We start from the raw sequence: 15,525 nt of genomic DNA, 5'->3' as shown, positions 1-15,525 counted from the left end.
GTGTTTTTTTGCTTATTTTTAATTGCTATACTATGATTTTGTATGGTTTGTTTTTTTTGTATGTTCCTGGACCCCAGGAAGAGTAGCTAAATCTCTGCTGCAGTAAATGGGGATTTTAATAAACTAAACTAAACCATTGGTCTCTTATTTTACATTTGTGGGTTGAGTTACAAAGTTTTGCTCCTTCATCTAAGATAAATTCAAACAATTTCAAGACCTTCAGTTGCTGAACCCACAGTGAATTCACATTACTTTGATTGTGTAGAGAAACTCCCATTGCCAAAAAAGGAGAGGAATAAAGGGAATTTTTCTTTTTATGTGTGCTCTTTATTTAAGTTAAGATTTGGATTTGTTTATATGAGAAGACCATTTTTCCAGGAAGAAGAGCAAAGAAGACAGACATAAACAGAGCAGAGCAGACATGATGAACACACACCACAGTACAAGATCTTTTTTTTATTTTTTATTATTAAAGCTGATACTTGACCTTTTTAATATAGTTATATACCATGGTTTTTTAACAATAAAATGTCTAGAACATCCATCTATTAAAAAAATCTCAGAAATTATTTTTGTTTTGATGAAAAATCTCTTCATAAAAACTATTTTACATCAGTATGAAAAACTCGTCTTGTGTGAACTCAGTGGAGTCCTGCCCCGCACAGCTGTTGTTCACACACACACGTTACCTGTTTTTATTCAATGCACAGAAAGCTGAGGGTAGATGTTGAACAGTAGTTCAAGGTTCCCCCTACGGATCTCTAGCAGCAGCGGTTTGTCATTGTGTAAAGCCTCTGTGATGTGTTTGGGGTCCTTGATGGGCTTGCTGTTCAGCTTCACCACAACATCACCTTCTCTGATCCCCCCCCTGGAATCACACGGTAAAGGAAACAAAGTCAATGAAACAGATGAAACGAGGCAGTACTTGCAGTGGGCGGGGCTACGTAGCCTCTCTCTGGCCATGGACACATTTCACTGCAGCACCAAAGTAAAAGTATAAGGAAACAAGAATACTGTACATAGTCATCAACAATCCCCGCCACATTGGTTGTCATTAAAACTCACAACCTTTCCCTAAATGTCCTAAATCTAAAAACTTAGATGTATACATTAGAAAATATTATCACATCAGAATATAAATTACTGTCTTAAAATGGTTTCTAAGAAAAGCTGTCCTCATTGAAGATATCTCGAACAGAGTAAAGAAAAAACAGAACAAGGGCAATAACTCCAGAAAAAATAAGTGCGCACTTGTCATTTTCGAACTCCATTAAGGTATTGATACCCTGAAGCCACACACCGAATTTGGTTATCGTATCTTAAACGGTTTCTGAAAAAAATCTGTCCCCTTTGAAGATACCTTAAACAGAGTAAAAAAAATTAAACAAGGGCAATAACGCCGGAAAAAATAATTGCGGGCTTCTCATTTTCGAACTCCATGAAGGTATTGATACCCTGAAGCCACACACTGAATTTGGTTATCGTATCTTAAACGGTTTTGGGAGAAAAACTGTCCCCTTTGAAGATACCTCAAACAGAGTAAAAAAATTAAACAAGGGCAATAACACCGGAAAAAAATAATTGTGCGCTTCTAATTTTCGAACTCCATCAAAGTATTATTACCCTGAAGCCGTACACCGAATTTGGTTATCCAATCTTAAATGGTTTCTGAGAAAAGCTGTCCCCTTTGAAGATACCTCGAACTGAGTAAAAAAACAAGACAAGGGCAATAACTCCGGAAAAAATAATTGTGTGCCTCTCATTTTCGAACTCCGTCAAAGTATTGATACCCTGAAGCCACACACCGAATTTGGTTATCCAATCTTAAATGGTTTCTGAGAAAAGCTGTCCCCTTTAACTCAGAGGGATGGACACATGGACGGACGGATGGAGCTTAAACATATATCCCCCTTCACACTTTGTGGTGGGGGATAATAACTGCTTCCTATTTACATATTTACAAATATTAAATTACATTTAAAAAGCAATGGTGCACTTTTAAGCTTCTATTGGCTTCATTACTTTGTACCTCAGACTCTAGGGGAATCATTACCTAACCAGTCATCAACCTCCCCTTTTTTTAAACTAAACTAGTGAGTGAAGCACAACAACGAGTACAAAACCACAGTTTGCAGAGCATCAGCACTCATGTCACAGAAATGCCAGTGGAGGACTCGACCCTGCCAGAACTTCAAAGGAAGAGATAAAAGTGCAGACACTTCCTAGAGAGAAAAATATCAAAGCCCACAGACCAGGTGTGAAGTGGCCTAAAGCTGCAGATTGGAGAGATTGGGAAACAGTCCTGGGACGCAAGCTCAGGCTTGATCAGCCTGTAGCTGACCACCTTTGATGAGGGTGTTTAGTGTTAAAAAGGCCGAAACACTCCCTGATTCAAAGGAACACTACTGATGATGCATCCCAATATTTACATCCTTCCCGTATCTTAGACACAGCTCCCATACCACTGGTGAACTTCATGTTACTACCATCTTTTGGCACAAAGGACAAGTCTCAGACCTTATCCCTACACTGAGTGCTGTTTTGTATTGTGTATGTACATAATCTAATTTACGAGTTCTCCACAGAATGTGGAACAAATGTTCTCCTTCAGCTCTGAGAAGACACACAAAATAGATATTATTTAACACCAGCTTATAAAATGAACCCATTGCTCATCCCATGATAAACACACTGATGCACACAATAGGCTCACAGATAGGGTAGAAACATTGAACATTTCTTGACTTCTCTGAGTCTTTCCCCGTTGTGAAAGGCTATATAGACTATATACTGTCTACTATATACTATAATGTCCCGATACAACTTTTTCACTTCCGATATGATACCAATATTGCAGCCTAGCGTATCGGCCAATACCGATATTGATCCGATATGATATCAGCAAGAACCATACATACTTTTATTACTTATTTTGTAGTTTGGAATGTTGAACCACAGTCACCTATGGATAGAAGTGCTGGAAATGAAAAATTTTATCGGAGAGCTTATATCGGTGATTTTAGATGCAGTCTGATAAAATCCAGTATTCGTTTTCTGACTGATATCGGACCGATATCCGTTATCAATATCGGATCGGGACACCTCTGTATAGCATGATTAGGAAGATGAGCGTTCCCACTGAAGTACACTACCAAGTTTACCAAGATACATTTCGAATCAACAACAACAAAATAATAAATCAATATTTCTATATATAATATAAACACCCAGTGACCCTGAAAAACAGGAACAAGCGGGTCTGAAAATGGATGGATGGATAATATAAATATATCCATTGATTCTCCACCTTTGAAAGACAAAACATTTTAAGGGAGAAAGTGACCCAGTAGAATATCAACATGTGGTCATTTAATCCATAAAACCCATGGAAACACATTTATCATGTGCTTAAAATTATGAGTTCAAGCCTCTACTGATGTAAAATGCCCATTAGAATGCTAATGATGTTCTAGATGTGAGACTAAAAGAGAGTGAGGTCATTGAGTGGTCCTCACAAAGACAAACTAACTCTTTGTGGACGTTGGGTGTGTTCGTCTCGTTTGTGTGTGAACGTACTTCTCAGCCGGTGTGTTTGGTATGACCTGCTGCACCACAACTCCGTAGCTGACGTCAGGAAAGTCTGAGTACTGCCGTTTCAAAACCGCCACCAGACTGTGACACACAACACACACACAAGCCGGTCATAGTGATGAAAAGGACCTTACCTTTCTTATTTTAGGAGCTTCCAAACAAGGATCCAAAGTCACATGTTGAGGTTACGACTCACGTTTTGGTTATTTTGATCATCCTGATGCCTAAAAAGTATCGTCTTGTGGTTGAAGCTTCTGAGAACAACATGAAATAATATCATCACCTTCCAGCTCAGAGTGTGGCGTATCCAGGGTTGGGGTCAATTATAATTGATAATTAATTACAATTATGGTGTAGTTATAATTGTAATTTTAAAAATCTGTTGCTGTCGTAATCATAATGAAATTGTAATTGAGTTCAGGTGACTGACTTTGTAATTGTGTAATTGACATCAAAATTCTATAAACATTGTCGATTATAAATGAACGCAAAACTGGGGAACCATGTTACAGTTCTATGTACAGTTCTACACATACATAGTTAACGGTTATTGTGCTTCTTATCAGGCTTTCCCACATTTTATCATTTAAAAAAAAATAATAATTTGAGACGTATACTGACACAAAAAAGGCTCAGACGCCCTCACCAAAAATATTAAAACCTATATTTTCATTAATTAGGAAACCTAACAAGGTAACCAATAGATAGGAAATAAATTAGATGATAGATATTTGTTTTTAGTGTATTTTACAGCTGATTTAGGGCCCGCTATCATAAGAGATGCTAACAGGAAGCTAACACATAAGAGTATTTATTTAAAGCTCAGTATATGTGATTAATTAATGAGAATGCAGAAGGCATCCTCAACCCATTTCAACTTATTGCTAATATTAAGCTATTGTTTTAGCTAACGCTAGGTTAATGCTAATGCTAGGTTTGTGCTAATGATAGCTAATGCTAATGCTAGGTTAGTGCTAAGGCTAATATGTGTTAATGCTAATGCTAGCTAATGCTAAGCTAATGCAGTGTGGCACGGGCAAGCACCTGCATCCTTATTCTATTCAAATATTCTAGCTGTAATTTAACTTTAGTAATTGAGAACGTAATTGTAATTGAAATTGACTTTTGCGGATGAAAAAAATATTGTAATTGAATAGTATTTGGAAAAAATGCTTGTCACTATAATAATAATCTAATTGTATTTGAAAATGTAATTGACTCCAACCCTGAACCTATCTTTCTTTCTCACCTGCATCCGACTGCAGATCCTCTATGAGTTTTCTTTGTCTTGTCGTTTGCGTCAAAGGAAAAGCTTCCACTAGGAAACAATAGGAGCTTTCATCACCACGGTGACTGACTAACAGTGACAGACTGATCTGTGTGAAGTGCTGCATCACCTTTGCTGTGTTTGCTCTGGGACTCGGAGAGGAAGCGGCTGATTCTGTCCGAGGGAATAGCGAAGGATATCCCTGCAGCCACCTTCAGAGTGTTGATTCCTATCACTTCGCCATCCTGACGACGAGTCCCATGCGCACAAACACCAGGAAATCTGATTATTTATGTTACATTATTGTGCTTTGATCTGAGAATAGACAAGTCAGCAAATCCCTTACCAAGTTGACCAGTGGTCCTCCAGAGTTGCCGTACTTCTCGTTGTTATAAAAAAACAGAAAAATCACAAAACTTATATGGCAACAAAAAATCCCACAACTACATTTGTATGCCTTTCATCAACAAATGATTATCATCCCTCCTCTTATCCTTGTGGTCCATTTTTACCCGATTCAATGTTTATCATTCAAAAACAATTTGTTTTGCTTTATATTTCATGACTGTTACTAATTTGATGAGTACAATTGATTAAGCATAAAATTATCATGATGATATTTTTTCAATGTCCTGGACACGCACTGGTTTCCCTCTGTGGTCGATTTGACCCCAAGCTGCTTTAGCTGTGTACAACTTGTCTGTTAATTGTCAATAGAACAGCTCTTTCACAGTAAAATTGACATAGAGGAGAATGTGTCTGAAACTTAATAGTGAATAACCCCAATATGTTCCAAAAAGGAGATAAAAATAATTAAATAAGATTTGGCCTAATGGTCAACGTTTCATTATCAAGGGTTTATTTACGTTTTCAAAAAACAAAGTGCCTGACACAAAAACTTGGTCAACAATGATCTGAAAATCATTTTCTGGAGGCAAAGATCAGATTGACCCCAAGGGTGAAATGTGTTAGTAATATTTTGAGGACAATAGGATGGTTAAGGTTTTGAGAGGCTGATCCATGATACAGAGCTTGCTGATGCTTGGGTGTAGGGCTGTAGCCAACCAAGGAAATGGTTGGATTATGGAACACGTAGTGATTAGTCGACCACTGAGTAGGCTAGTTTTGGCGTTTTGTGGTGCAGATTTGCTTTTAAACACAGATCATTTATGATATGAACCGTATTCAAGCTTTGACCAGAACCCGACAAAGCAAAAGTGAAAACTACAGCTCTGACAGACATTAGGTAATTATATCAGAGCACGACCTGAAACCGACAATTAAAACCCATTTTTTCCTCAAGCAAATGACATAATTATGTTTGTTTTAGTGGTAAGTCTGCTTTTATTAATAAATAACTGTTAATGTCAACATCAGATCAGCGCACAGGGAAACACAGGTGAACAGTGTGCCCGTGGCGCCAGAGACAGCAATGGATCTCTTTACATAATCCATGCATCAAATATAAGGATAATCCATGTTCTTGTGCAGAAAAAGGATCGATTCAATAGTGGATGCTTGTGCTTCAAGCCTGTCTTAATTTGTTCCCTCTCTGCTCTGAGGACAGCACACTCACACAGAGCTGTTTCTGGACATAGAATCATGTTTAGGGATTAAATACTTTATATTGATATTTAATCCTTATCACCTATATAAGTGCAGTGCATTTTTTTTTTTTTTAACTGTATTGAAACTGATACTATTGCTGGTCGACCAATGAAAATCTTGGTCGACCACGACGGCATCGACCAATTAGTCGACGGCATCGACCAAAGTTGGCAGCCCTACTTGGGTGTATCTTTAAATAAGAAGAAACTTCTGAGGAAGCTGCAGTGAATCTTCTCTGCTGAGTAAAGTGGGACACCGTTAGTCCACAGCTGTAACTTCTGAAAGCTTTCAGCTGAAGTTGTTGATACTAAAGTGAGAGCGTGAAGCTTTTTGCTGCAGGGGCACGAACTTTAACTCACAGATGTGAGGCATGACAAGCAGATTCAGGTTTTAGATTTAAAACGCTGGAGATAATATATATATATATATATATATATATATATATATATTAGATAGATCTCAAAGAGCAATAGATGGAAGATCATTTGCACAGAAAAAAGGTTGATATTGCTGTTTGAAATTTTGGTGCATTGCATTGTGGGATGTGGAGTCCTGTAAACTGATGCAGTGTTTTTACTTCATTCTTACTGTGATTTTTTGTGTTTTTTCTCCAGACAGTGAATCTCCTAACACCATTTTTGTTCTAGATTGTTCCCAGAATTCCCAGTGATATCTGCAACACATTTAATCATCATTTCTACCATCATTGTGTGTTTTTGTGTCATTTTGTTGTTTGTCTGTTCTTTTTACTATTCAGTAAATGTTTCTCCTATTTTGTGTGTTATTGGTGTCGTTTTTGTGTGTAGTTGGTATTATTTGAATTATTCTCTAACTCAGTGTGTGCGTATTTGGTGTCGTTTGGTTGTTCCTTATGTCGTTTTGTATGTTTCTCTGTTATTTTTGTGTATTTTGTTGGGATCTTGTGTATTTTTCTCTCATTTAGTGTGTCTTTGTTGTCGTTTTGTGTGTTGCTGGTAATAGTAAGTATTTTTTTCTTTTAGTGTGCATGTTTTTAGTGTCATTTTGTGTATTTTGTCATTGTTTGTTGTTTTTTGTTATTCAGTATATTTTCCTCTTATGTTGTATGTTTTTGTTTTATGAGTTGCTGGTATGATTATCATTTTTAACTAAAAATAAACATCACAAAACCCCATCTTTTTAATGCTTTCATTTGTTAATTGACCTGTCTCTCTCAAGCACCCCCTATTGTGCCATCGCATCAGTGTTTGAGAAACACTGGTCAAATAAGGGACTCCACATCCCACAATGCAATGCGCAAAACATTTATGACAATGTAAATAAGACAATGTTTAAAGTGAACATCAAAACCCATCTTTCAAGCATCAATTTCACCCTTTTACATATTTTTCAAGCACATGATCATCTTTATCTGATAAAAAAAAAAAGGAAATGCGGAAGAAGTGAATCCCGTTCTTCCATCAGTGTAGGTGATGTGCTCACGTTAATGATGGCGTCGGTCTGGATGTAGTCCATGTCTGAGTCCTTGATGCCCAGCTCTTTGCCGTCCCTCTGAGCCGTGCTGATGATGCCGGTGGTCACAGTGTTCTGGAGAGAGAACGGGCTCCCAATGGCTACCACAAACTCCCCAGGCCTCAGATCAGACGATCGGCCCAGAGACAGCACAGGAAGCCTTTTCTGTTCATTCATACAGTAAATAACACACAACGTGGGTCAGAATGTAGCTAGAGTGACATACTGTATATACAGAATAATAACGAAAGAGAAGAAGAGGTGAACACAAGGTGGAGCAGTTCATAGCTTATAAAATAGACAAGGTATTTGAGACGTGAGTGTGAAAATACACACTTGTTTGCTGTGTGTGAGTCACAGAGCACACATGATGAATGCCTCACAGAAAACAGTCAAATCCCCAACACAAAAACATGTCCAGCTGCCTGCAGAGTATCTTTATTTTTATATTATTATTTTAATGGTTTACAGCAGTGTTTTTCAACCTTGGGGTCGTGACCGCATATGTGGTCGCCTGAAATGTCTAGTAATAACTGATATGTATGTGTATATATATATATATATTGCTCATTTTATCATCTCTAGCTCAGACATGGGTAACAGGAGGCTCAGGGGCCACATGCTGCCCACGGTCTAATTTTGTGTGGCCCCCAGAATAAACAAACAAAATGATTAAGAAAACATGAGAGACATTTACAAAATGGCGACAAAAATACACCCAATGCCTGAAAAAACATAAAATTACAGAAAAATACACAATAGGACAACAAACATACACAAAAATGGCACAAAAGAAATCTAAAATGTGAACAGAAACACACCAAATTACCCAAAAGTTGCACGATACGACTAGAAAAACACAGAATTTAGAGAAAAAAAAACACAAAAATATATAAAATGTGAACAGAAATACACAACAATAACAGAGAAATGTATGAACAAAAATACATATAATGCCTTAAAGACACATACCAAATTGATTACTCATCAAAAATATACATAATTACATTTTTTTAATTACTAAATTCTAATTTAGTTGTTTTTTAAATGAAAACACGACACAATCTCAAACAACTGTATTCTATTCTTTCACTTTCTCAAATATAAATGTAGTTCAAATAAAATACTGTATGAAAATATCTGAGCTCCTCACGATCAAAAAATTATTCTAGAAAAAAAATGTGTTTGGGGGTCACCAGATATGTGTGATATCGCAATGGGGTGACGATCTAAAAAGGGTCGGGATCCACTGGTTTACAGTATAAAAGCATATTACTGGTCAGTCCGTGCTCTGCTCACCTGTGGGTTGATTTTAACCGTAGCGATGTCGGCCTTTCTGTCCACGTCTCTGACCACAGCCTCGTAGGCGTCGCCATCAGGCAGCTGAACACGGAGCTGAGGACTTCCTGTAACCGTGTTGGTTGTCGTGGTTACAACGTGAGCATTGGTCACAATCACACCTGAGTGGGTCACCATGAAACCAGAGCCGCTGGAGAGATGCACGTGCTGAGCCAACAGAGGGTGTCTGAGGAGGAAGGAGAGGACCAAACCAAGTAGAATGTTTTACAGTCTGATTGACGTCATATGTTTGGAAATTAAAATAATATATGTCTCCGATTTTCCGTGATCGCGGAAAACCGGGGTCAAAAAAATGGAAAAAGCTATCAGATCAGTGTCTTCTCTGTCTCTTATTTGTTTAAAATCGAGCCTCAACGTGACACAGAAATACCTCACGTGTATGTTTTGGGAAAATATCACACATTTGGACTACATTTTTAAAAAAACGGGAGATTGAATGTCTAAAAAGAATGTGTGACAAACTGACAAATGTGCCCAATTCCACCCATAATCCTACGCGTTACGGTTCGACTAGTGATCATGTTATCTTGTGACTGAAAATGAATACAGAGCTTCATCTGAAGTGTGCCTTTAAAATTGTTCTGGTGAACTGGTGATCATTTTACCTGGTGACACGTCACAGCAGAAGCATTAAATCACTCGGCTGAGCAAGATTCCATGCAAAACATGAGGGTGATTTGCCGGTCAGTGACAATTTAAGATTTAACAAATAATGTTTCGGGATTATATAATAATAATAAAAAGAAGAAAAAACATCAACATCCCCCACCAGACTGGTTCTCATTATAACTCACAACCTTTTCCTAAATGTCCTAAATCTAAGAATTTAGATGTTTACATAAGAAAATATTATCACAGAATATAAAATTACTATCATACACGGTTTCTAAGAAAAGCTGTCACCTATGAAGATACCTTGAACAGAGTAAAAAAACAAATGGCAAAAGGGCAATAACTCTGGAAAAAATAATTGCGCACTTCTCATTTTCGAATTCCATCAAGGTATTGATACCCTGAAGCCACACATCAAATTCAGTTATCTTATCTTAAACAGTTTCTGAGATAACCTGTCCCCTTTAATTCTGACGGACGGACTTATTGACTATTCCCCACCCATTCGTTTTCCTATCTTGTATCCCTCCTCCCTGTTAACTCCCCCCCCACCCCCCTCACCCTGGTGTAACACTGCCCTCTCTTTTTTACATCCTCCCTTTAATAAAGTATTTACCCTTCCCTAGGGAGGGCTGGTGATGGTCACAATTATGCAATGAAATAAATTCATTTATTTAATTGCAATAATAAAATATGCATTGCTGTCAAAAGATTGCACTTCTTGTAGTGTTAACCTTCAACAGAATGTGCAGACAAGGTGAAAAAAAAAAAAAAAAAAAAAAAAAAAAAAAGTATATATATTTTTTTTAAATAAATACTACTAGACATTCCAGGTGACCCCACATGGGGTCACGATCCCAAGGTTGAAAAACACAGAGGTAAACCCTGAAACGTAATTACGGAAATTTCTTAAACAGAAAATCTGAGACTCCAAAAATACGTTTGATGAAGTGTCTATAGTTCCAGACCTGGACCTCAGACAATCCTGACTATAGTTCCGTCACTGCTGGACCTTTTCTACATAAGAGTAATGTGCCTGTATTACCACCGGAAGGATTCTTCTGGTGTGGGTTTGAATCCCACTTCTGACATATTTTTAATTTAATTTTTTATCATGTTAACATAATTTTACACCTTTAAAAATACATATACAAAAAAAAACAAAAAACATTTAGGGTATTTCCTGGATTAGGGATAGAGATAGGGCTAAAATAAAACTGACAGAACTATAGCTAAGAGAACACGGGTCCGGCAGTGACGGAACTACCGGCATTCGTCTTACTGCGCATGCGGCTGCATGTGCGCAGGAAGTGCCGGAACTACAGTATATTCACATTTGTCACTACGTCCGGTGCTGTATAAATCTGAACCCAATAAAGATTAAATACCTTTTGGACTTTTAAAATGAGGATAAAAGGAACGTACTGTATAGTGTTTCCACACAAACACACACCTTACAAACAGTTCAATGTGGACGACGGCTGGAGCAATTTTTTCCACGACATCGGCGATGAAGTTGAACTTGTATCTTGGGCTGTTGGCTCGGACCAGCGTACGACCTACACTGACATTGTATAAGAGCAGCCACATTATTACACACACACACACACACACATACAAATAACATCAATAACAATCATGACAGTAGCATCCAATCTGTCTCTAAACCAGGGAAACTCACTGGATGAATCAGTTATGGAGGTCTCAGTTAGCAATTTAAAAAGTGGCTAAACACTGTGTCAGCAGTTCTTTGACGATAATTTTAGCAGGTTTTTTTATTATTTAAATTGGGGGAATAAATGAAGAGTGGCACATCAAGGCCAAAACTGATGAAAGAACATTCATCTTTTAACTGTAAATATTTGTACAGTTTAGTTTTCAAATCAGGCTAATGATACTGGCTAAAGGTGCATTCATTGTGCAGCAGTTACATTGGAAAGTGCTTTAATACAGGGATTCTCAACTGGTGGGTCGGGACCCAAAAGTTGGTCGCGGACCTGTACTGGATGGGTCGCGGACAGCTGGTCAAAAATAAATAAATACTTAATGTCTCTCAAGTTGGACCTGTCTTATTTTGAAAGAAACTTTTCTTTTGACAAGCATGCTGAGAAATGCATGTTGCACAGGAAATAATGTAGATTTATGTTTAAAAAAGATTCTATATGTGTGTTTTCAACAGCTATTTTGGAAAAACTTAGTTTGGTTGACTGAATTCTAAAAAAAAAAAGGTGGGTCGCGTGGCAAAATGTGGGTCCCAAGGTTAGACCTGCAGTTGAGAACCCCTGCTTTAATGCACTGGACTTGTTGTTTACTGTCACTGAGCTGAGTGTGTGTTGCTGTGAGCCAACCTCTGGCTGCACATGGTGAACAGAGATGCAGTTCCATTATGGGACGACTTTCTTCCAAAGTTTGCAAAAAGGAAATGCACTAGAATTTGACATTTTTTTTTTTTTAAATTTATTTATTTTTTATTGCCAATGCTGATCACATTAACCAGCAAAAGTTGACAACATTCAACTTTCCTAGTGCATTAAATAATAATAATAATAATAATAATAATAATAATAATGTCAAACTTTGTCTACTTTAAAAATGACAGCTATAATTTAAACTCTATGTTTCTATGATATTGAGCCATTTTGCTTTGCCCCTGATGGGTCTGTAAAGGCACAATGAATCAAAGTTTATCTTTAGATAATACAACATGCACTTTATATAAAAGGATCCTATGGGCTGCATTAGACCCTCTAACTAGGCATGTTTATGTTTTTGGCTGCTATCTTAGACACTCATGATTTGAACCTTTAACTGAGCCTTTAAAACATTTTTATGCAAAAGAAAAACATCTGGCCCATTTATAATTATATCAAATTGACAGAAAATGTGAAAATAAATAATAATCAAGGCTTACATTATGCAGGGAGCGATGGTCAAATGTTTTCAAGTTAAGAGTCCACATTTTTTTATTTTTACTTTTTTATTTTTTGCCATTAGCAGCATTTCAAAGACAATATCTGGACCTGTTTTATGATAAACCTCCAATATTGTATTGAAATCCAATCCAACTAATTCATTGCATTTATAAAAACTTCTATTGACTATTTTATTTCATCCTGACCGGTTCCTACCTGCGCCTGGACCCGGACACGCTCCTTTCCGCGCCTGGATAACCTCTGCTCTCCCTTTACGCACAGCTCTCCTGCTGGATGCTTTCATCCTACACACGTTCCTGTACGTTTTCCCGTCGCTTCCACACACCTCGCTGTCCTCGTTACAGCGGCAGACACCTCCAGTCTCCCGCCGGTCCTTCGCACGCAGAGCTTTGCACTCCAGCCCGTCCCCGCACGGCGGGTCGTTTCTGCGGCCGCAGCGCGCTCCATCCCTGGGGGAGCACACCATGCAGCAGTTACATCTGTCCAGCACCAACCCCCCGGGGCAGCTGGGACTCGGACATGCAGTCGTGTCGCACCGGGAGGCGCACTGGGAGCGCAGCGGCGTGGAGAAGTCGTGCGTCGAGAGGAAAACGACGGAAAGAAGCAGTAAGTGCATTATTCTGTTTATTCACCGCCTCTTCAGACAAACAGCTTTTATAGATTATATGCTGAGAAGTTTCCAGCATTTAGTCTAAATTCCTCACAGTTTGAGGACAAGATGTAACTCTGAGCCCGGAGTGTCTGGACACACTTCTTCACGCATTCGCTTTGGAAACTTCTGAACTCCAATAGAAGACAAGCATCACCTAGTGGAGGCAAGAACCTGAGCCTGAGAACATAAACAACAGGATACCGCAATGGTTCCCAACCTTTTTTTTTTTTTTTTTTTTGGGGGGGGATCGTGACCCTATTATTATCACATATTTCTGGCAACCCCCCAAAAAGTCTTTATTTCTTCTATAGAATTAGTTTTTCATCATGTTAGTTATACTGTGTTTCAAATACAGAGCAGCCAGGATTAGTGCACAAAGTGACAAGCTGCAGATATTTTTATACTGCATTTTATTCATATATTTATTTTACGACGTTATATTGTATACGATTGTGTGTTTTGTTTTCATTTGAAAAATAATTATGTTTAAAAAAAAAAAAAAAAAAACATTTTTTCAGTAAATTATTTTTGTTTATCAATTACTGACATTTCATGGGGTCACGACCCCAAGGTTGAAAAACACTGGGATAAGATGTGATTGAATAACAAAGACATAAATCCACCTGAATATAAAGATGAAGACAATTGTTTATCGCCTTCAACTGAAGCAGAAAATTAAAAGTAACAGGACAAAGCACTTTGCACATATTAGCTATATATTATTGTTTTGTACTAAGATATTTGTTAAAAAAAAAAAAAAAAAAAAAGCCACGTGACTGCCAATGAGCGCTAGTTTTAAATTAAATAATAAAATTAAACAAGATGTCCACGTGGGGGCAGTAGTGAGCTACGTTCTTCAATCGAGACGCACACTTGAACAGTGTGATTCCAATTGCTTTGTGTGTGCGTGCGTGCATTGAAGAAACCTGAGATAAAACCTGCAGCTCATTTGATGTCATGATGACGTCACGATGAGTCACACAGGCTTGAGGTTATCAGAAGAACGAGGGTCACGAGGACACAAACGTGCAGCCAATCACAACATATTGATTACATTAGAAAGATGGTAGTGTTTATTAATTCATTCAATGTTATGATAACATTACAACCAATCAGGGAGCTGCATTTGGTTTGATCCCTCCTTTAGTTTTATTAGGTTTACAGCACTACGACTAGTGAATCTTTTGGCTTTACTAATACCACTAGTAGACTGAAAACAGTCTATTACTAGTGAGATTTTGTAGTTTTACAAGTAAAAGTTTTTAGTTGCACCAAATTAACTGGTATATTTTATTTACTATTCTCATGTGATCATATTTTCTTATGTATACAGTATACATTAGAAAATATGATCACATCAGAATATGAAATTACTATTTTAAACGGTTTCTAACAGAAGCTGTCCCCTTTAAAGATACCTCGAACAGAGTAAAGAAAAAACGCACAAGTCATTAACTCCGGAAGAAATAATTGTGCATTTCTCATTTTCGAACTCCATCAAGATATTGATACCCTGAAGCCACACATCAAATATGGTTATCCTATCTTAAACAGTTTCTGAGAAAAGCTGTCCCCTTTAACTCGGATGGACGGAACTCAAACCTATATCCCCCTTACACATTTGTGGTGGGCGATAATGAAGTAAGAGGAATTAGAACCAAATCCAGGATCCTGATTGGTTGTAAATCTTTGGAAAGCCAATAGCAAGCTTGAATTTAGTTTCCCTTGTTATCATAACTTACTATGGACACCTTTTTCTTTACTATTATTACTAGTGACACTTTTTGCTTTACTAGTAAAGTCTACTCACGCACTAGTAAACCATAAATGAGTACATGTCATCTTAAATTGAGCATGAGTAGAGCTTTATAATGGTTAACGTCTGATATCAAATTTGTGCTAAAAAAAACCCTCTAAATAATCACTAATAGCAGGGATTATAACCAAATACAGCTCCCTGATTGGTTGTAATTTAAAAAAAAAAAAAAAATCATTGGCAAGTCTGAGTTTTC

General features: G+C 37.5%; 1 protein-coding gene across 2 annotated transcripts; it reads right to left on the bottom strand.

Annotated features, from left to right (window-relative positions):
• Nucleotides 1–493: 493 nt before the first annotated feature.
• LOC114470000 (serine protease HTRA3-like) lies at nt 494–13,624 on the bottom strand. 2 transcript variants are annotated; one of them, XM_028457972.1, is made up of 10 exons: nt 13,057–13,624; nt 11,382–11,487; nt 9,257–9,482; nt 7,928–8,122; nt 5,205–5,237; nt 4,989–5,103; nt 4,841–4,909; nt 3,788–3,845; nt 3,577–3,672; nt 494–868 (listed from the first exon to the last, which is right to left on the bottom strand). In XM_028457972.1, exons 1-10 carry the CDS (start codon nt 13,475–13,477, stop codon nt 700–702), a joined length of 1,488 nt encoding a protein of 495 aa, XP_028313773.1. In that variant the 5' UTR covers nt 13,478–13,624; the 3' UTR covers nt 494–699. The 2 variants fall into 2 exon arrangements, with proteins under 2 accessions (XP_028313773.1, XP_028313781.1); XM_028457980.1 differs by having other exon boundaries at nt 3,788–3,842.
• Between the last annotated feature and the right edge of the window lie 1,901 nt (nt 13,625–15,525).

This window comes from Gouania willdenowi, chromosome 1, assembly GCF_900634775.1.
Source record: "Gouania willdenowi chromosome 1, fGouWil2.1, whole genome shotgun sequence".
Classification (NCBI taxonomy): Eukaryota; Metazoa; Chordata; class Actinopteri; order Blenniiformes; family Gobiesocidae; genus Gouania; species Gouania willdenowi.
This window is presented reverse-complemented; position numbering and strand designations above follow the sequence as displayed.

What these genes read in the sequence shown, in the direction of transcription:
- LOC114470000 (XM_028457972.1), bottom strand. Translation starts at nt 13,477, where the DNA reads ATGCACTTACTGCTTCTTTCCGTCGTTTTCCTCTCGACGCACGACTTC. An exon ending in CACATTGAACTGTTTGTAAG is followed by an intron (nt 9,483 to 11,381) that starts GTGTGTGTTTGT and finishes CTTCCTCCTCAG; the next exon opens with ACACCCTCTGTTGGCTCAGC. An exon ending in CCAGAGCAAACACAGCAAAG is followed by an intron (nt 4,910 to 4,988) that starts GTGATGCAGCAC and finishes ATTGTTTCCTAG; the next exon opens with TGGAAGCTTTTCCTTTGACG.